Source organism: Tyto alba, unplaced genomic scaffold, assembly GCF_018691265.1.
Source record: "Tyto alba isolate M040663 unplaced genomic scaffold, T.alba_DEE_v4.0 Super-Scaffold_12, whole genome shotgun sequence".
Lineage (NCBI taxonomy): Eukaryota > Metazoa > Chordata > Aves > Strigiformes > Tytonidae > Tyto > Tyto alba.
This window is the reverse complement of record NW_024881274.1, coordinates 6,326,517-6,347,082: the sequence shown is the minus strand read 5'-3', so window position 1 is coordinate 6,347,082 and position 20,566 is coordinate 6,326,517. Positions and strand designations below refer to the sequence as shown.

Sequence of the window (20,566 nt, the reverse complement as noted above, 5' to 3'; positions counted from 1 at the left end):
CTTAGCTTACTACATATACCATTAAAACTGCCTAGGCAAACTTCCTCTTGCAGGAATAGCTTGCATAGGCATATGAAAATTACTATACAAATACATGGAAGGTACCACCATCTCTACCGTGAACAATAATGGAATTATCTTACTCACAGGCACATTTTTTTCTTTAATCAAGGGGTGTTTGGCTTCTCTGACCTACGGTACTTCTTGGGGTATTATTTTCTATAGCGTAACTCCAAATTTTTTTTCCCTATTGATAGAAACCTCATCCAACATAGTACAGAACACATACCTGACATCACCTTGCAATACAACCTTCATATTGTTTTAGAAGAGAAAAATTACTGTGTATCTATAGTAAACATTGTCTGGGATACTAAGTAACTAGAAAAAAATGTTTACCTTACTCATATTTGTTATTTCATCCATATACTGGCCTGACCTCACAGTGTCTGAAGCCATCTCCCTGACCCCAATGACAGCACAAGTTCATCCTGAGCTGTCCTGTGATGAGAAATTTATTCCGCCCACAGAAGCTGCCATTGTTTAACACCAGACTCAACTACTCACGAAATATACAGCTCCTGTCTGAAGTTTGAAACAACTGGCATAAAGCCAGTTATACTGGTTCATAATCATGAAACCTGATGCTCTAAGGGGAAAAAAAAAACCAAACGCAGTTTAATAGCTGTTTTTTGTTAACACATGACATTCTGCAGGCAGCCTACTCCTGCCTCTTCAAGGCTATTTTCTTCATGTGGGACTCCCTGACACTGACTTCATTTGCTGCTACTCTAGACCTGGTTCTAGTGTGCATCCTGGTTTTAACTATGTTTTCTCTCCTCACAGTACATATGTATCTTTTGCATTATTCACAAAATCCATCTCTTCAAATGGAATGAGCTTACTCTTTCATTCATAAACTACTTGGACTTCCACTACAGTCAGTGTGAACTCTACATGAGCACAGAAAAAAGAAGTATTCACAGTAATATCTCACCCTGATTTTAGGTCACTTTAAAGATGAGTTAAAGAACACAACACTGAAGCTTGATAATATGGCAAAGAATTCTTCACTTCTGTACTGCTAATTAAATTTAGACCAGATGAGCTGATGCCATCTAATACCTGCAAATGTCCGGCATAAAAATTAGTTTCATTGTCTCAACCTACTTTCCAATTAATATCTGTCCTCATTACGTAGCTTATGAAACTGTTGCTAATTAAAACAGTTGGATAAGAGCCAATTATTTAGACCCCCTGGTTAGTATGATGCAATATAAACAATCCTATTAAATCAGTAAAATGACTTATGTCACACAGGATATTAAAAAATGTACACAGGCAAATTCTTTCACTATCACTACATGGAAATTAGGCAAATAGTAAAGTAAAAAACCAACCAGCCAACCAACCACACATAAACCAAAGTAAAGAATACATTGCTGGCTTTGAAAACACATATAACAATTCAAAACTATTAGCATGGAAAGTGAGTATCGGTAAATGTACTTGAACACCCTAGTAAATATTCCAATAAGCTGCACAAAGTTCGAATTTATTTTAATGTTATCAACATCAGCATTAAATGCACTATCAACAAAATCATGTTATTAATAAACTAGAGATGAATGCATGAAGACGTCAAAACTGGGAAAAAACAGGTTATTTTTCACCTCTTAACAAGTGTTTTCTCACCTTTTCCTTATAAATGTGCTTTCCTGGTGAAACTGGACTAAAGAGAAGTGTATTCGGCTGGCAGACTGAGGAATCTTTTCAATTCTTACATTCTTTTAATTACCAAATGGAAGTCACAGATTTTGGTGCTGCATGTCAACAATTTTCCACTGTGGCCACAGATAGCACACCGCAGGCAGATGAGGGCAGGGTTCTTGTCTCTTTTATTTGTTCAGAAAAATGTGCTTATTTGAGAGCAAAATCAAACTGGGCTAGACAAACTGTAGACATCAAGAAAAAATGGGTTTAACTTGCAGCAACCCAGCCTCATATTCAATTAGTTTTTCTTCTTTTCCCCTTCTACCATCCTTTTGGGGATAGGTAGGTATCATGTATCTTTTTCTGCTCAAAAAATCAAAGATTTTCCACTATCCTGTCACGATCATTGACTGTTAGGCTTTCCTTCAGCGGCCAGTCACCAGATCCACCAAAATCCTCCTTTGTGGATGTCTAGAAATTTACCTTATGAGCCATATGACAGCATCTCAATGCCAAACTTTACATTTTCTTTTTTAATTCAGTCACTGTAACACTTTCCACTGTATAAAAGACTCCTACACTGAATGCTGAGGTCTGAAATTCTCCATCTTCCTCAGACGCTCAGAGCCACACGTGTACTGTGGTTTATTGTATCTGCACGCTTTTTACCTCCATGTATGACACCTTCGCAAATTTCTGCAACTTTCTAGACAATTCCACTGCTCCCAGCGCACTCTCGTAATTCACAATCCTCTGTGGTACGTGTTTGAGTCGGTCAGCCTGCTTTAGTTTGAAATGTCAGCCTACACGGCGGTATAAGCCAGGGTCTCCGGCACAGCCCGGCTGCCCCGCCGCCCCAGGGCCGCCCCCCACACCAGCACGGCAAACCCGACCAGGCTGAGGGCCCCGTCCTGCTCCCCTTCAACGTCGGGCGGGAGAGCTGCCCTTCCCCAGCCGCCATTTCCGCACGCCGCTGCGCGCTCCGGCAGCGCCACGACTGCCCGCCTGAGGCTGACCGGGGCCCGGCCCCTCAGGGCCCACCGCGCGCTCCCCCTCAGGGGAAAAAGGCGCCAAACGCCCGCGGGCGCGAGACGCCAACGGTCAAACCCGCTCTCCCCCCGCCCTTTGTTCTCCGCCGCAGATTCGCCACCGGAGGCAGCGCGGCCGCTCCTCCCCGCCGGGCCCTGCGGACAGGCTGAGAGCGGCCGGGGCCGCCCGGCGGAAGGGCGGGAAGCGGGAGAGGCTCCCTGTGGAAAGTGCTGACAGAAACGGGCAGGCGGGCAGCTTCCCGCCCGCCCCTTCCCCTTGCCGTCCCGGGGCGAAGGAGGCGAACCCGGTGCTGCGAGGCCGGGGTGAGGGCAGCCCGGGCCGCACGATGCCTCGGGAGCACCGGTAACACCCTCTCCGCACCGGGCGAGGCGGCGCCTCCTTCCCGGCAGCGGCGGGGCCGCACCCGGACCGCCATTGCGCTCTGCGTCCCGCAGATTCGACACAACCCCTCCCGGCCTCCGGCGAAGGCTTCGGCCCGGCGGGGGCTCCGGGAGGAGCCGGGGAGGCTAAACCGCCCCCCACCCCCTCCCCAGTTAAAAAGCAGAGAGGCCGGCGGCAGGCTGGGGGGGGGGGGGGGGGGTGGCGGCGTGTCGAAAGTGCGGAGGGGAGCGCGCAGGCGCTGTTGCCGCCGCCCCCCCCCCCCCGGCCTGGTGGGGAACAAAGGGAGCGCGGCCGGCGGCGGAGCGGGTGAGTCGGGGCGGGCGGGCCCGGGGGCGCAGCCGCGGCGGAGCGGGGGGGCGAGGGCCCGGGCCCGTCAGGCGGCCGCTGGGGCGGAGGGGGGGCCGCCGGGTGGAGGTGCGCTCGGTCCCCGCTGCGCGGAGCTGGGGGGGGTGGGGTGGTGTCCCCCCCGGAGCGGGCAGCGTGTTCCTGGGGGGGGCGGGGGGGCGGGATGGCGGGGCTGGGGGTCCCCCCGGCCGCGCTCCGGCGGAGTCTGGGGAGCGGGGCCCGTGTGGGAGAGCTGCTGCGGGTCCGAAGCTGAGCACGTTATCAGTCAGGAATTTCAAAAGGAGGTCCGGCTTCTGGTGCGGCTCCGGTGGAGTTAGTGGAAGAGAAAGGCCGAAAAAAATACTGCTTTGTTACAGCGCTTTTTCCACACACGCTGATGGGCTTGTGGCTAAAGGGTGGACGGTGGTCCTGCGATACAGCTTCCGTCGTGTGCCGTGATGACTTTTCTTGTACCGTGTAAATGAGATACTATTTAATTTTTTAATCTATGCTTTAATACCAGTTTTCTGAAACAGCGTAAAATAATGGGATATGTTATTCTTATTTCTTAAGGGGGGAAAAATATATGTACTTACAACCTTTAATATGAAGATGATGCAAACCTGAGTGTTACTTTACAGCTGTTTAAGGCCAGATCCCTTGGAAAGTCCATTCATTTTTCAAAGAGATAACAACTTAGTTTTTAGAAACTCTTTTGTATTTATTTAAAAACCAGCAAACTTTTTGGTAACGGTAACTAACGATTGAAGTTTCAATGATTTGGGGAAGCAAAGGCATAATACTTAATAGCTTGATATTTTTTTGTCTTTCAGAAGTACAAATGTAATGTCAGGTGGCTGAAAATTTGCCTATCAAAATGTCAAGTAAGTTCAGATTTTTTTTTCCTTTAACTTGATGAATTAAAGATCTGGTTCAGCAGAACCTGTTTGTGAGATAATTATTATTCCTTAGGTTAAAAGGAATGATATGAATTGTAGTAATTTCTGGCCAAACTCTTGGCCTTAAATCTTGCTGTGGCTGATTTCTGGCATATTGTTTTCGTAGGAAATCCAGGTATCACAGCTTGTCCTAAATCTTGTTTCACTGCATTTTTGCTTATATTCTTTTTAATAGATGTGCATATAAATGGATTTCATATTCTTCAATCTTATGCCTAAATAAAAGGCTAGCCATATAGCAATGGCGTGGTCTTAAATTTTTTCTTTCTTTCGTGTTCTTTGCTTTACACTCATCAGTGTCAAAATGCAAAGTCTTTGAGAGTAGGATTTCTGCCTTGTTTTTGTAAACCACTCAAATATTTGGCTCAGCAGATGCCTTATAAGGAATACATTTAAATTCTCAAAAAAAAAAAAAACTTGCTTACATTTATATCTTAACAGAAAGGCCATCTTATGCCCCACCTCCTACCCCTGCTCCTGCAACCGTAAGTATAATGATTTTTCTCACTAATACAGAGCTGGTAATATAACCTTTAATAACTTACCAGAGCGATAACGATGGAGCTGCGTCACCTTCCTGTATTGGAAACACAAAGTAGTTGTATTCCATTAGTAATATGATATGCATTGTTTAAATTAATCTCGCTTTTTCAAACAGTTTGTGAAAGAAGCTGAATAAGTTTGCTGCTTTGCCTCTAAGGCTAGATCCTGCAGATACTTGATTTTCTGTAAGCAGTCAGCTGGTCTAAAGTTATTCACAGTGGTTTGCAACAGTATACTGGAATATTTAAGAACAAACTGGTATATTTAACTCTAAAACTTCCCACTCAACTTGTGCCCAAATCATGGGCAAACAGTGCATTTCTTTGACGTTTCTGTTATACCTAGACTGTTTTTCAGTGGCATGCAGGTGTACACAAAATTCTGTTGTATTGGGTGAGAATAATAAAACACTCGTGATACCAGTCTTCCTCAAATTTCTTGAAATCACCGGTATTTTGGCATGAGAAATACTTTACTTTCTAGTAAAGTGGTATGGAATGAGACTGAGGAAAACATGAACAGTAGCTTTGAATCAAGTCCAGTTGCATTCATGCATGTGTAAAGAGGTACTGAAATACCAGTATGCTGTGGTCAGGAAAGCATTTGAAAGCAAATGCACCTCTTCTCTAGCATTCACATTTCTAAATAGCTTGCATTTTAGGAGCAACATATTAATGTGAGAAAATACAAATCTTTTGTACAGAAAAATGAGCAGAGGTGCTATAGTGAAAATTTTTTTACCAAAGAAAATTTGAAAGCTGTTATCCAGTACAGTATCCCTGATCTCTGCATCTGGGATGAAAACTGCAGGATGGGATTTAGATGAAACGGGATCCTTCACATTTATTGTGCCATAGTTTACATTTAAAGAGGCTTAAAAATTATATCATGTATAATTTATGTTCTTATGAATTTCCATAAATAAAACTTAATTTGCGTAGTTGGTTCAGAGTTTTCATTTTGCACACAACTTAATAGATTTGTGCCAGTATTAGAAGGAACATGATGGCATCCGCTCTTACAACGGGATTCCTGCATCGAGAGCTGTGCATATACCTGTGTGGCTCCTTTGGGACGTAGCGTGGGTACAGATGTTGTTAAATGGTGTATGTTGATGTGGTACATTCTTTAGTCAAGTTAAACATCTTCAGAATTTGTTTCATGCACCCTTCTGAAACTGCAACTGTCAAGCATCTTCTGTGTTACTTATACAGTCCTTGAGATGATAATCGGTGCTCTGTTAATGCAACTCATAAAAGCAGACAAATAACCTTGCTTGCTCTTCCACAGCTAGTTCCAGCTACTACAGTCAACAAAATACCGGTAGTTCTCATAACTACAGTATTACAGCTGAAGTAAAAATTCTGCATGTAATGCAAGGTAGTTCCCTTGTAACATTTAAATCCTGTCTTGCAGAAATAAAGAATTAATCAGACGGAGATTACAATAGTCATCTGATTTTATTGAAGAGGTGTAGTTCAACATACTCAAAACCTGTTATTATGCTAATACAGAAAATATAGTAAAATGGCATCTTATCAAATAGTGAATGTGTATGTCATCACAGGCATACAAATTGAGTAAATGTCAACTGCTGTGACTGAGTTAAAGTTTTGCAATAAAATATATATTTGAAGGCTGACTTAAAGGATAATTTTACTCTGTATTTGCATGTTTAGAAATAAACTAATTACAGTGTGTCTACATGTACTTGAAACTTCACAAGATAATGTAGTTTAGCTCATAGGTTATTTTTGTCAGTGTTTGTCATACCTTGGTTCTTAGAGTCTTGAACCTACTTGTAGAATTTTTGTAATTGTAGTCTGGAACAGGTTCAGCCAGCAAATCACTTCAAAAGACTATTGGAATATGTGTTTCTTATAAGGGCCAAAGTGCCACTAAGGAGTGGGACACTGCGGATGACACTTAAATGTCTAGAAACACTACAGGGTATCGTGACTGCTACAGGATATTGTGAATCCTAGTGGAATGATGAGACCACATCAGACAGGAATTGGTCGCAATTATAAATAGTTGATCCTTTTTTTTTCCAACAAAATTTGGTTGGGAAGTGGGGGATAATAGAAAAAGGCAGGAGAAAGATTTATGCGAAGAGGGGAATACAATGAACCTTCTGATACTTGATTGTGTGTAGATGATGGGTAAGTACGGATTGTAAAGAAATCAGACTTTAATGATCAGACTTTAATGAGGTGAGAATAAATCGATGCACTTCCAAGAATGAATGAAGATGTATTGATTAACTTAAATTGTCTTGGATTCAGTGATCCGTAAAGACTAGTTTGTAGTTTCTAACATGTCGATCTTATTGCAGTGGTTCCTCAGCTCTGTCAGTCTGCAGCCTACCTCACTACAGAAGGAAATCTCTGTGAATTGTTTTCTTTCTCAGCTTTCTAATCCCAGTTCCCTAAAATATTTAAATCTTGCAAACCACCAGGAAAGTATTCAGATACTGGTAATGGTGCACAGATGGTGCTTTGAGAGATTATTTTTTTTACCCCTGTTTATTGCCAGTATAATGTTTGTTGGAAAGGCAGAATGATGGGAGGAAAAGCAGACAAGTATTTTCATTGGTGTAGTAAATGTTAATACTGGGGATTTCTACCCAATTACTATGTACTCTGTTGCCTTGTAAGCTTAACCCTTTGGATATAAGAGTATTTCTGAATTACTTCGTGGCTTATGTTAGAAAATTTTATTAGGTATGAGCTGGATTTACAGAATACTTGTTTAAATGAGTTACTTAATAGAAATAAAATCACCAACTTCAGACAGAAATTTGTAGTGACACATTTGCTTAAAAATCCTGTTTCCTTAATAGGTTTATACCAGAGTAAGTTTTGTGTTGAGAAGATACCAACTGCTACACCTCATTTGCTTGTTTAAATTCTGGTTGCTTTTGCATGCCATATTGCAGTTCACTTTCATTTCTGTGTTTTCCTCGTTTGAGCTCATTTCTCATTCGTGTTTTTGTCTCATTTGTTTCCATCAGCAAATGCCCAGCACACCAGGGTTTGTGGGATACAATCCATACAGCCATCTGGCCTACAACAACTACAGGCTGGGAGGGAACCCGGGCACCAACAGCCGGGTCACGGTAGGAGAATCAACTATTACATCATCCGGCAAACAACAGGAATTGACCAGAAATGGCTTTAGAGTTAGGTTCTTCCGAGTCTTGGCTGCTGCCGCTTCTTTATAAAAACAAAAAATTACTTCTGATTCTTATTCCCCACCCCTACCCCCCTTCCCTTTCACTCTGAAACCTTTTGCAGGAAAATGGAATCTACTCAGCAGAGAAAAAAATGTGGTAATCGTGTATGATGCAGAACTCCAAAAAGACAGACTTCGTGGTCTTCACTGACCACTGCATGCTTAGGGAGGAGTTCTGCAGCATGGGTAAAAATTCTTGGAGGGAGGGAACTGCTCATTTTATTGAGGTTTATTGGCACAAAAATAATAACAACATTTTGCAAACTGGAGATCATTTGATAGTAGTTGCATCATACCATTGAGCCATGCAAGAGATGCAAGCCTTGATTTTTCTTTCCAGTCTTAGTCTGGTAATAACTGCGAAGTCCCAAGTTCAGAAATTATTTTTTCAACAGAAGTGTGATAATAAAATAGTCTTTACAGATCTTTTGTACTTTGTCAGTGCGTGGAAAATGGATGTTGCATTCATTTTTCATGGAGTAAACGTGAGATGGAATCACATGTTGAGAGAGGGGACGGCTTCTTTCAAGTACAGATAAAACCCTGAGTATTGAATGCAGTTAGGAAACAGACTGTGCAAGTGTAACATTTTCAGAACTAACACAACCGAAATAGAACAAATTCCTGATTTTTTTTTCAAGTTTCTGTAATTCTCATAACTTTAAGGTTTTTCATGTAAAACTTTCTACCTCAAAACGTTTGATTAGTTTGGAAGGTGATATAAAGATTTCTCAAGGAACAAATATATGGTGCTTTTAATGAGTGTGCTTTTTTTATGCCTCTCTTCTATAAACCTTCTTTCAGACTTCATATATGAAGTTCATCGGATTTGTTAAAACATTTACAGAAAAGACCTTCCGCATACAAGCTGGAACTTGAGTGAACATACTATTTGAACATACACTTTTTTCCTTATACAAGCATAAGTTAGGTTTTGTGTGAGAACTTTCATTGTTTCTGTATGTCATAAGCATATACAGCCTTCTCTGCCATGCATATATCAATATATGTATGGTGTCTTTAGATTCCTGTTAATTTAAAAGCATTAAACAAGTTCCGTTAATGTTTTTCAAATCCATCTGTATGTGTATATATGTATACATTTTGGTAATGCATATACCTCATGTACATTATTTATACACAATTCTGTATGCATTGTTTCATAGAGCTCCATAAATTCAGCAAAACAAAAAATATCAAGAGGAAAAATTTGAAAGCTGATTACGGAATGTGAGCCTTCTCGGCCAACTACAAGTATCTGCTTCTCTATGGCCGTAGTCCTGAAATCTTGAAACTGCTTTATATTTTTATGAAAAATGTATATTGAAGATGAAAAATATATATTGACAAGTGGAGGTTTTCAGAACCTGCAGTTGACAGCGACTGTAATGTTACTGCGCTATTTTAGGAGAAAACCCTGTCAGGTGTCCTGTAGATTGAGGGGACGAGAGGGGACGCAGCAGATTTCTGTCAGCACCAGTTAGTGCTCAGTGTCCTTTTGTTTAGCGCGAGCAATGTGCTTGACTGTGTACAAACCTAAAGGAAGGTGAGAGCACAGAAAGATATTGCAGGCTAGTGTGGACAATGAAATACAGCTTGGGTACAAATAATACAGACATTGACAGCTCAGCTGCATAGGGTTGTTTTCCTTTTACAAGGAGTAGTTTAATTGGCTCCAAATTACCACTGAAAAATTTTGCAGACAAATACATTGCTAAAATGATTAAAAATGAAAATATGTTTCTAACTTCGTGATCTTAAACTTTTTCCGCATCTTTTTTCACGGGTGCAGTAGCCACTTTAAATTTCTCAAAACAGGTAAAATAAATTGCTCGTCAGAAGTCAGAAAAACAACCTCCTGGGATTGGTGTTGCCATGTGAATTTCGAAGCTGTGTATTTCAGATTTAAGAATATGGAGCCCTTTTGAAGATGTATCTAGTTACTCTAAAGTTACAGATAAAAGGACAAACTTAAACTGGAAAAATATTACTGTGAGGACTGTGTTCACAGTTTGGGTAATAATTTTGGTGACGTTCCTTGCTTCTCTTGGTGGGGGGGTGTGTGGTTTGTGTTAACTGCACAAGAGTGAGTGTTTTCCAAAACTAGCGTGTGTGGAAACTGTCCAGCATTCACATTAACAAATGGATTTATTCGGTTCTCTTATAGGCTTCCTCTGGTATTACCATTCCAAAGCCCCCCAAACCCCCAGACAAGCCCCTGATGCCCTACATGAGGTACAGCCGGAAGGTGGGTATATAGTGTCAAACAAGTAATAATAAAAATTAGTGTTTGTATGTGCTAACAATTAATTGCTTATTATCTTAGTTTCAGCTTCTAAACTTTTACTTCTAACAGCCTGCACGTTCTTTTGAGGGAATTGTAAAGTACAGATGCGTTGCCCTTCAGAATAAAGGCAGCAGTAGTCTGTTCATACAGTTGCCAATTTCTGGGGGGAAAGGTTTTCTCTAAAATGATAATTACTACCACTGTCTCTGCTGACAAGGATCCACACTGCCACATTCAGAAGTTCCTGTGACTTACTGACAGAACTTTTTTATATAAAGGAAATATTCCTTGCGGTAAACTGGGCTTGGTACAGTGCTGTAGCTGGACTGAAGAGTAGCAATGAGTGGACTTTGCATGTTCTCCTTCACCAACCTAGCCTGTGGCAACGTTTGCTTCGCTGTTCTCTGAACTGTTTGACAGAAAGTAGGAGAGAGACTCTTGTGGAGTCTGAAATCTGATGGGGCATGGGGAGGGCATGTCAGCCTGTCTGAAGCGGGAGAGCCAGAAGGAATTTCTTCCACTTCTGGTAAAGTATCTTTACCAGCATGTCTGTCTTAGGCAAAAAACCATCAACAAAAAATAAAAAGAGTCAAGTGGCGCAGCAAGAAATAACACTGGCAGCTCTCTCCTTTTTCTTTTTTTTTTTTTTTCCCTATAAAGTTAGAAACATTTTTGGTGGAGTCAGAACTTGTTGGAACTCAAATTGATCAGCAAGACTGAAAAATATTTTGAAATGTTCCATTCTGATCTGAAAAGCTCAGTGCTCTTTATCATAATCTACTGCTGGATGTGTTTACTCGGTAGCGTTTTTTTTTCCCAGAGATGCAGCGATGTGCATTTAAGAAGAGAATTAAGAGGGTTAAAGGCAATATTCTCATGAAACCAAAGCAATTTCAGCAATTCCCTGTTTCGGTAGATGGCTTCCTACTGACTTCCTGCCCCAGAAAATAATCGAGATAGTTTAGCCAAACTCATTCCTAACTTAATCCTGTTTTTCATGGTGATTCCAGAAAGAACACTGAGATGACAATATAAAATGTTTAATTTGGAAGTATTTAGATATCATTAGTAAAGCTCCAGCTGTTTCTGTTAAGGTCTGGGACCAAGTGAAGGCGTCCAATCCTGATTTGAAGTTATGGGAAATTGGCAAGATTATTGGAGGAATGTGGCGAGATCTCACTGATGAAGAGAAGCAAGAGTATTTGAATGAATATGAAGCTGAAAAGGTAAATGGAAGAAATCTGGGATGTTTATTACAGCTGATTCTTCTAGGAACTGGTCTGAGAAGAAAAATTCATCTTACCCATGCAGTGGTGTATGAGGCATTCACGAGACCCCTGTATGTAACTTAAATGGAAGTATGTCCTGACACGTCTTTTAGATTTTTTTTTAATAACTGTACATCAACTGTGACTGGTCAGTTTTTAGACCTAATTCAAAATGAAGTATTTATAATTGAGTGTCGATTTTAACTGTTTAATGAATGGATTTGATTGTACAACATCAGTATTGAAAAGATTGTCTCAACACCAAAATCCTCTTTCAAAACTGGTGCTCTGCAACTACTTCTGTTGTCATGAACGTGTTCGTAAAAGACGTCCAGTCACGTAGGGTTTGGTTTTCGTGGTGTAATCTGGTGTAACTCCACGCTATGACATAGTGTTTTGTTTTTAATAGACCAATGCTACCACTTTTAGGATTTTCTTGTGGTTTTGTTTTTATTGATCGTAATGACAAAAAATGACAGCTACCTCATGTCTAGGTTGGTAAGTGCTGAGGACCTTTACAAGACTGTTACTGTGATCCTAAGGTGCAAAAGGGAAACTTGTCCAGCTGCTGTGTTGTACTTAAACCTGGCAGGCATCTGAGGCTGTGTATAACCTGGTCAAATCTAAGATGTTTTTATTCCAAGTCCATAGAGAAGTCCTTCAAAGTTGGATGCTCTTAGTTGGAAAAAAAATCAAGGAATTCTATATTTTTAACTTGGTAATGATGTTTAGATTGTAAGCTCCTTGGGGCAGGGGCCATCTTGTTTATATTTTTCCAGTGCCTAGATAGATGGATTCCAATCCTATTCATAAAAGAAAACAAGACATTTAGGTACTTAGGTACTTCTAACAATATTGTAGATTATATCTCATTTTTCATTAGAAATATCTCAAGTCACTGTACAAAATCTAGACTTGGCAGATTTTAAAAGTGAGATTAAAGAAAGCAATTCAAAAGGAAAAATACTTCAAAGGAGGTGAAAATAGTGATGCAGTCTTGCTACCAGGAGGAGACAGTAGTCTGGCTGCAACATTCTGTATCATCCCAGTGCAGGGATGGATCAAAGAATGGAAAAATCATAAGTTACTTTGAAAACTGGTTCATGACATACTGGAATAAGGATAAGAGAATAAATCAGAATCAAAGAGCTAGTTAGAATTCCAGAATATCACTGAGAACATTTTAAATTAACTCTTTTTTTTTTTTTCTTAATCTTACCAGAGTTTGTCAGATTATAAATGCCTTGTTCTGAGGTGTTTGATTTTTAAATCTCAAAAAACAAAGCTATCGTAAAAAACTTGTCAGGTATTAAAACTGAAATGTACCTAAAAGCCCAGATAGGGTTTTTAAAACATGAATGACTGTGGAAGAAGTTTTAATTTGTGAAAAGAAAGACTGAGAATATGGTCGCTTGTGTGTCAGCCAGATGATTCACACTAGCTTTGTCTGTGTAACTACAGTTTGAGTGACAGACTACAGTTATGTCAAGTCTGAAATCGTCCAATGGTGCAATCAAACGATATTGGTCACGTTTCAGATAGAGTACAATGAGTCCATGAAGGCCTACCATAACTCTCCTGCGTACCTTGCCTACATCAACGCAAAAAGTCGTGCTGAGGCTGCGCTGGAAGAGGAAAGCCGGCAAAGGCAGTCACGCATGGAGAAGGGGGAACCTTACATGAGTATACAGCCAGCAGAAGACCCAGATGGTAAGCACAAAGGATCTGTATGCCCGTCCGGTGAGACGGGCTCACTGCAGGCCGACAGCATAAAGGATTGGATGCCAGAGACAGCAAACTGCCGGAGCGCAGCCTCCCCAGTGCTTAACGTGACTCCTTTCTGGTTTGGTACCTCTAATGCTGATTGCCATTATCACGTTTTATTTCATACAGCGAACAGCCGACTTCGCCTTGCTTCCAAAAACTAAGGTGGCAAGCCAGTGGCAAAAGTTATTCCAACCCTTAATTATGCGTGAAGTAATGCTTACAGTTCCGAACGAGTAAGTCTGCTTAGAGCTCTGTAATGGCTTTAACATACGCATTATAAAAGGCTTGGATGCCTGATTCAGTCCAGCTTGAATAGAATCCTGTGCTTTATTACCAGGAGCACATAATTCTGATGGGCAGAGTTCTGGTATGATTTAAGAGCACCTGAACTTTGAATGCGTTCAACAGCAGTCATTTGAGATTGTTTAGAAAAGAAGTTACCCTTGCTGTTGACAAGTTGATGAGAAAATTCTGAAAGTTCATTTGACTGCAAGGAAATACACCCCACCCAGTGGGAAAACTCACTCATACACCTAATGTCTACTTTTCATGACCAAATGCTTGTTGAAACCTGAGGGTGAAAAAATGTATTCAGTCAGTTACACCCTTTTCTTTTTTTTCTTTCCCCCTTGTAAAAGCACACCCCTGAGATAAAGCTTATGGCAAACAGCACTTTCCCCAGTGTGAGGTTACTCAAGAATTTATGTAATTGTATTTAGGGTTGGAGTAGCTGGCATTTGGGGCCTTCAGATTCTGTTCTGTGCTACCTGCACCGAATGAACTCAGCCAGAACCGGCTGCACGAGGCCCCACGTTGTGTCTGTTTACATCTGGTACAAACCAGCAAGTTATTTTCTGAGACAGAAATGTTGCTTCTGTCCAATCCTACATGTCACTAGGATCAAGAACTTTTCGCATAAAAGGGATCTTATTCAGAGGACAAAGGCACAACTTTGAGACCAATTTGTTTAATAACTTATTTGCCTCCTGCAAATCTGTTATCTTCCCACTATTTTGCTTTTTGCTTCATTTAATCAGATACCTCAATAAGAAATTGAATATAACACATTGAAATAAAGGAGACAGAAACCTTCATTAAACTAGTTATATTTGGTAATATTTTCTGGAATTATATGTTAGGATTCTCAAGATTTCTGTGAATAGGTGAAGAGTTATCTCCAGTAGAAAAATGATGTAAAATAAATTCAACTTCTGGACTTTTCTACATGACATAATTCTGGAAGATAATTCATACTTTTTGCATAACTTTATTACTCAAGAATTACAAGAGTTTCTTCTAGGTTTGTTTCCTCACCTATACTTAATGCTACTTAATTACCGTGCTTTAAATTCTAATTAGTTTTACTTGAATTTATTTGAGTCTGTTTTATAGGTAGGTTCTTGATACCAGAACTGCAGACTCTGTTTTGAAATGTAGTATGTTGAAAGGCTTTGCCAGCTTCCCTTGAAGAAATACAGAAAGGAGGACTTCTGTTGTCTGGGGGCTGGAAGCTTTTGAGTGCTGCGAGATATAGGAAACATAAACACATACTTTTTTGTTCTGCTTCGTAGCATCAAACTGAATTTTACTTTTAAAATGAGTGCCTAGTACAATCCGTAATACTGTAGTTGATGTTAAATTCTGTGACTAGATTAAAATTGTTAAAGTTCAGTATCTTGCCATAAATTAGAAGCTCTCTTTCAGAGAGAAAAATAAAGTCCTTGACCTGAAATATTCTTAGATCGTTGTAGTTAATCCTGTAGGTGCATGCCAACCAAGACAGTTTAGTTCCTGCTAGCTTACAAGGAGACCAGCACTAGACCTCTATACCTGTGTACTTTTTCTCCTGAAGTATTTTTTTTTCAGTAACTGTTCTTCAGAGAACTGCATTTAGTAAAATAGTTGAATACTCTTAATACGTTACTTTGAATTTTCAGCGATGAGTAAGCATGTATCACTGCTTCGTGCTTTCATTCCTCAGTGTTTCAGAAAAATAAGTCTTTATAATCTGTGCTACAAAGCTCATTTATAGAGGAGTCACACTCCTGTTGGTATTTTGCCCTGGATATTGTTCTGGTAACATGATTAATCAGGAATGGTTTTTATTGGTGTATTAATAGTCTGGAAACACAGACAGCGACACAGTAAATAACCAGGTTAGGCCAAATTTCAGACGTGTGGGAAATGCATGTGACATCGCAGGTGTTAGAGCTGGGCCAGCGTAAATACTGCTCTGTCCTCACCTTGTCTTTTCTGCTTACCTGATGTTCTGTAGGTGTTAGTATGAACGTTGACATGACAGCAGCTGGTGTTAGAGGGCTTTTTAATTAGCGATAATGTGGGTACAGTGCCATTAGCCTTGGTACTCGTTTTGTGGAATTAAAGCAGTAGCACCTAAAACTCTTGTTTCAGATTACGACGATGGATTTTCTATGAAGCACACAGCCACGGCTCGTTTCCAGAGAAACCATCGTCTCATCAGTGAGATTCTGAGTGAAAGCGTGGTGCCCGACGTCCGCTCTGTTGTCACTACAGCCAGAATGCAAGTTCTGAAGCGCCAGGTTCAGTCTTTGATGGTTCATCAGGTAACGATAAATGACATGAAGGCAGCTAAAACATAATGCTGTTGGGCTGCACTCCAAGTCTTGGGATTATTTGATCATCTGCATGACTGTTCTTGTTGGGTGTCAATGTTCTGTGGGCTCAAACAACTAATCTTTGCTTTTTCTGGGAGCTGCAAGATGTGAGACTTCACCTTGGGTGCTGTTTTGTTACTGAGAATCATGTCAAACACTGTATTAAGTATTAATTCCATAGCTGCTCTTTATACATAACCCTTCTGTATGTAGTGTAAGTCTTCAGTTTAATAGGTACTGGTGGAATTGTGACTTTTGGGTAGCTTATGACTCACAATCTTGTTTGTAATGTAATAATTACAGCAAATCCTCCCTATTGTAACATTTTTCTTTGAAAGTTAAATGTATGCGAGCAAATCTAGTGAGGTCAAACTTGCACGTTTCACCTGCCTTTGACTGGGCACCAGCCTGTATTCTGAAAACGTGTATGTTAACTAAAGAACCCTGGCACTGTGGTCAGTGTACCTGTAGGTGAAAAGCCCGAGGCACCAGAATTAGAGATTCGTGGCTTTTTTTAATTAACAAAAGAAGATTTGGAGGGTGGAGGGGGGGTAGTATCCCTTCTTTCCTTTGAACTGTGGTCTCTCTGCACTGAGGGTGTAATTGATGTGTACATATACCTGTGGGCTGTATAATAGGAAAGAAAATGTATAGATTTTATGCTGGAAGATTCACCTCGAGTACATACTGTTTTTCATTTATAACATGCCTAGCCAATCCTGAATTACTGCACAGCCCCATTTCCTGTTCACACTTTGCAATATGAACTTCTTAGCTATTGGGTTCAGATGGAGGAAGGCATAAGGAGGTTCTATATTATATGTGGGTATATTGTAATGTTTTAATCTAAAGTGCGTAGCTGTAACCTTTGTCCAGTTCTTCAGATGACTGCACGGGAAGGTTCTTACTGTTTATTTCATTTCCAGCGTAAACTAGAAGCTGAGCTTCTGCAAATTGAAGAGCGTCACCAGGAAAAGAAGAGGAAGTTTTTGGAAAGCACCGAATCCTTTAACAACGAGCTTAAAAGGGTACGGCTCTCGCTTTTCTCCGCTTACTCCGAGGAATCTGCCCGTTGCCCGCTTGAACAAGCGCTGCCCACTTCCGTTCAGTTCTGTGCTCAGTCACGTAGAATGACACAGCTGCCGGGTCCTGGGGGGGTGGGGGGGGTCCTGGGGGGGGGTGGGGGGGTCCTGGCACACGGTGTCAGCCGTGTCCGTGCGCCGGCAGTGGCAGGGAGCGGTGACACGGCGCCGGTGCGGTGCCTGCAGGCGCCACCGGCCCGGCTCAGCACAGCAGCTCGGGGAGGGTGGCCTGAAGCCACCGCGGGGAACGGGCTGCTCTGCCCCTGGCTGCCTGCAAATTGGAAGGTTTAGGTTGTTTATCCCCCTTTTTTCTGTGTGTAATATGCTTGTGGCTCCCTCCCGAGTTGCTGAAGCTTTTAATATAAGCTTTGTCAAATTAAATCATTATGCTGCGTGTAGAAATACTGAACTCATAATGGAGTTTGACTGATGTTACTGATGTTTTGGTTTTCAATGTAACGGACGTAGCAGAAGAGCGTTCCTTTATTTTATTTTTTTTTTTTTAATTCCTAGTTATGCAGTTTGAAGGTGGAAGTGGATATGGAAAAAATTGCAGCTGAAATTGCTCAAGCTGAGGAACAGGCTCGCAAGAGGCAGGAGGAAAGGGAAAAAGAAGCAGCTGAGCAAGCGGAACGCAGTCAAAATAACATAGCAGCTGAGGAAGAACAGGCAGCTAACAAGATAGAGGAGAAGAAAGAAGAGGAGAGCGCTCCAATGGAGACAGGTAACTGCACTTTTGAAGACCAGCTTCAAAATCCTCAGAGGATCAGCACTGAAGTGTCTGTAGAGGCCCAGCTGGGCCCGGAATGCCCTTGGTTTTGCTGTTAGTGGGAAGAACAACATTCCGAATAGTCAGCTTCATCTTGGTGAACACAGGTGTTTGCTTTCTTCTCATTACATTGCTCCTTTTTAAAAAGGGAGAAGGGTAAGGTACCACAAAGCCCTGTGTAATGCTTTGTGTGTCATATACGTAAGGGACAAAAACTGCTTTGTAAACCTAACTGACCTTTTAGACATGAGTTAGCCAGGAGCAACGGAGAGCGTTTCCTTGTCCTAGTCTCAACGTCTAGCAAGGATGATAGAACAGCACTTCTTTCTGTGCTGCTCTTCCAAGGTGATTTGCAGGCTGGTTTGCAGTCTGTACAGTGACATTGGGAACTACTGTTGTATTTAAGAGTATCGCTGGCTAATATCAGTGAGTCACTGCTGTAACAGCATGAGCGTAAGGGAAAGGAGGCCAAGGCGTTTGAATTCTAGTGAGTTCTGGTGTAACAAGGCACGTTGCTTGCTTGTGGCTCAGCTGGTGAGGTCAGGCAGGGGACGCTGGGGCAGCACCGCGTCCGCCCCAAGCACCGCGAGGTCTGTCAGCGGTGCCTCGGGCTGCGCCCTCTGCCTGACGGAAATAACTGCTCTGGAACGCCCGGGTTTTTCACAGGTCCTGTTGCTTCCTAAATTCTAATTGCACAAGCTAAACGAATGTATTGGCATGCAAATGACACTGAGAAATATCTTATTGCAGAAGAGCCTCACCCCGAAGAGAGCACAGAAAACCAGCAGAATGGTGAAGAGGGAACATCCACCCCGGATGATAAGGAGAGTGGCCAAGAAGGGGTCGATAGCACTGCAGAGGAGGGAACCAGTGACAGCAACACTGGGTCAGAGAGCAACAGCGCGACGGTTGAAGAGCCTCCTGCAGACCCTATCGCTGAGGATAGTGAGAAGAAAGAATAAATATTGACTCAGTTCATGTGTCTCTTTTTAATGAAATACTGTTTTGATTTCAGAATGTGCTGCGCGGCTTTTGTATCTCCCTTGCCTGTATCACTTGTCTCCAAAGGATGCTGGCTTCTAGTAACGTGTCAGATGATCAGCTTAGCGAATTAAAGGGGCCTTCAGAGGCAAAGGGCATCTTGCAGCAGACAGAAAAGAAACCCTCGTGTCTCAACACAGCTGTTACAACGTGGAGAGGTACTTCCTGTTGCTTGGGATTCCTGCCCTCCAAAGCCAGCGCTGGGCGGGGTTTCCTCCTGGAAGTGGGGCCGTCTCCCCTCCTGGGACACGAGCACAGGGACCGCGTGGGCCCGAGGGCTGCGTGGGCTCCGGCCCCTGGCTCTGCGGAGGGACCGGCTGCCCCGGGGTGCCGGCTCGGCGCCGCGCGGTGCCCGGGCTGCTGGGCACTCGCGCTCTCGAGAGGTTGGCGGGTGCCTGAGGCGCCTGGGCGCTGGCGTGGCCATGAAGCGAAGGCTGGATGCCCGAGCTGGGGGTAGCCCAGAGCATCTCCCCCACCTGCCGAAACCAAACCGGGCCACAGCAGCCCCGCGGCTGGAAGGGGGGGGGGGGGTGTAATATTTGTTGTCTTTTCGGAGTAGCTGTTCTGCAGCTCGTGTTCTGCACGCGGCGTTTCAGATCCGACCCCAAAGGGCTGAGCATCGTCCCCGTGAAGTAAAGGCTGTACCCCAGGGGTTTGGTTCTGTGATGCAGGATTCTTTTCGACAAGAGTCTTTGCTCTCTTTACCAAACTCCTTTATCTGCTACTACGCTATTCTGGTGTGACCTCAGCCAGAGATGGCAAAGTACAGAGCAGGAGAGTGTTTAAACACGCCCGTGTTCTGAGCAGGCGGTCGCTGTTATGGCACAAATGGTAAAACCCACTTTTGCTTGCCCTGAGCTTTCCAAACCTCTGGGAACTCTACAGATGCACTAAAAATGCCCCGTTTTGCCCTGTATAAGCAGAAGCCCTACTGAAGAGAAAAATACTGTTAACTGCAGATACAAGCTGTCCCGTGACTTCCCAACTGTAAGAGAACACATGATGCGTATGCTTCAATAAACTAGGATGATTTTACAGAATAGTGGGTATGTCAGATGGTAATGGTTTTTTAAACCCTTTTTTTTTTTTAATGGTCTAAAAATAATAAAATCCAACACGTTTGGTTTTTTTAAACTTAAGAGTGGTCTGGTTCTTGTCTTTTAAGGTAATGCCTGTATTTGATTTAGGGCTTTCATCAGCTGTTCTCCATCTTCAGCCCAGAGGAGAATCAACCCATGGAATTCATTACTGAGCTACACTACACACACAAAGTTATGCTGCAAAAGCACTTTGAAAATTCCCAAGTTGCTCTAGGCTTTTGTTTAATGCTGGCTCTGTCTAGAAGGATCTCTGATGATCACTGTTGACTTTAAAAGCCAATGACTGGAACAATTTGTAGACTAAATAATGTAAGTATTAATGAGCTTGTAGTCCCTTTGCCTGTAAGCTTATCAGAAATTGGTTTCACGTTACTTTAAACCAAGTAAAATTTAAGTAACATTTCCTACCTGA

The 20,566-nt window shown here is 42.2% G+C and overlaps 1 protein-coding gene across 8 annotated transcripts; it reads left to right on the top strand.

Annotated features, from left to right (window-relative positions):
* The first annotated feature begins 3,349 nt into the window (after positions 1-3,349).
* SMARCE1 (SWI/SNF related, matrix associated, actin dependent regulator of chromatin, subfamily e, member 1) lies at positions 3,350-20,094 on the top strand. Of its 8 annotated transcripts, none has more exons than XM_033004130.2 (11): positions 3,352-3,450; positions 4,302-4,352; positions 4,869-4,912; positions 7,984-8,151; positions 10,372-10,452; positions 11,586-11,717; positions 13,298-13,469; positions 15,939-16,111; positions 17,089-17,190; positions 17,758-17,968; positions 18,764-20,094. In XM_033004130.2, exons 2-11 carry the CDS (start codon positions 4,346-4,348, stop codon positions 18,973-18,975), a joined length of 1,302 nt encoding a protein of 433 aa, XP_032860021.1. In that variant the 5' UTR covers positions 3,352-3,450; positions 4,302-4,345; the 3' UTR covers positions 18,976-20,094. The 8 variants fall into 8 exon arrangements, with proteins under 8 accessions (XP_042643216.1, XP_032860021.1, XP_042643217.1 ...); XM_033004132.2 differs by having other exon boundaries at positions 3,354-3,450; positions 7,984-8,088; XM_042787281.1 differs by lacking the exon at positions 3,352-3,450 and adding an exon at positions 3,540-3,558.
* The last annotated feature ends 472 nt before the right edge of the window (positions 20,095-20,566 follow it).

Excerpts from the sequence above, each read along its gene's own strand:
- SMARCE1 (XM_033004130.2), top strand. Across the intron at positions 11,718-13,297 it reads ATGAATATGAAGCTGAAAAG|ATAGAGTACAATGAGTCCAT; the intron begins GTAAATGGAAGA and ends GTCACGTTTCAG. Across the intron at positions 17,969-18,763 it reads GAGCGCTCCAATGGAGACAG|AAGAGCCTCACCCCGAAGAG; the intron begins GTAACTGCACTT and ends ATCTTATTGCAG.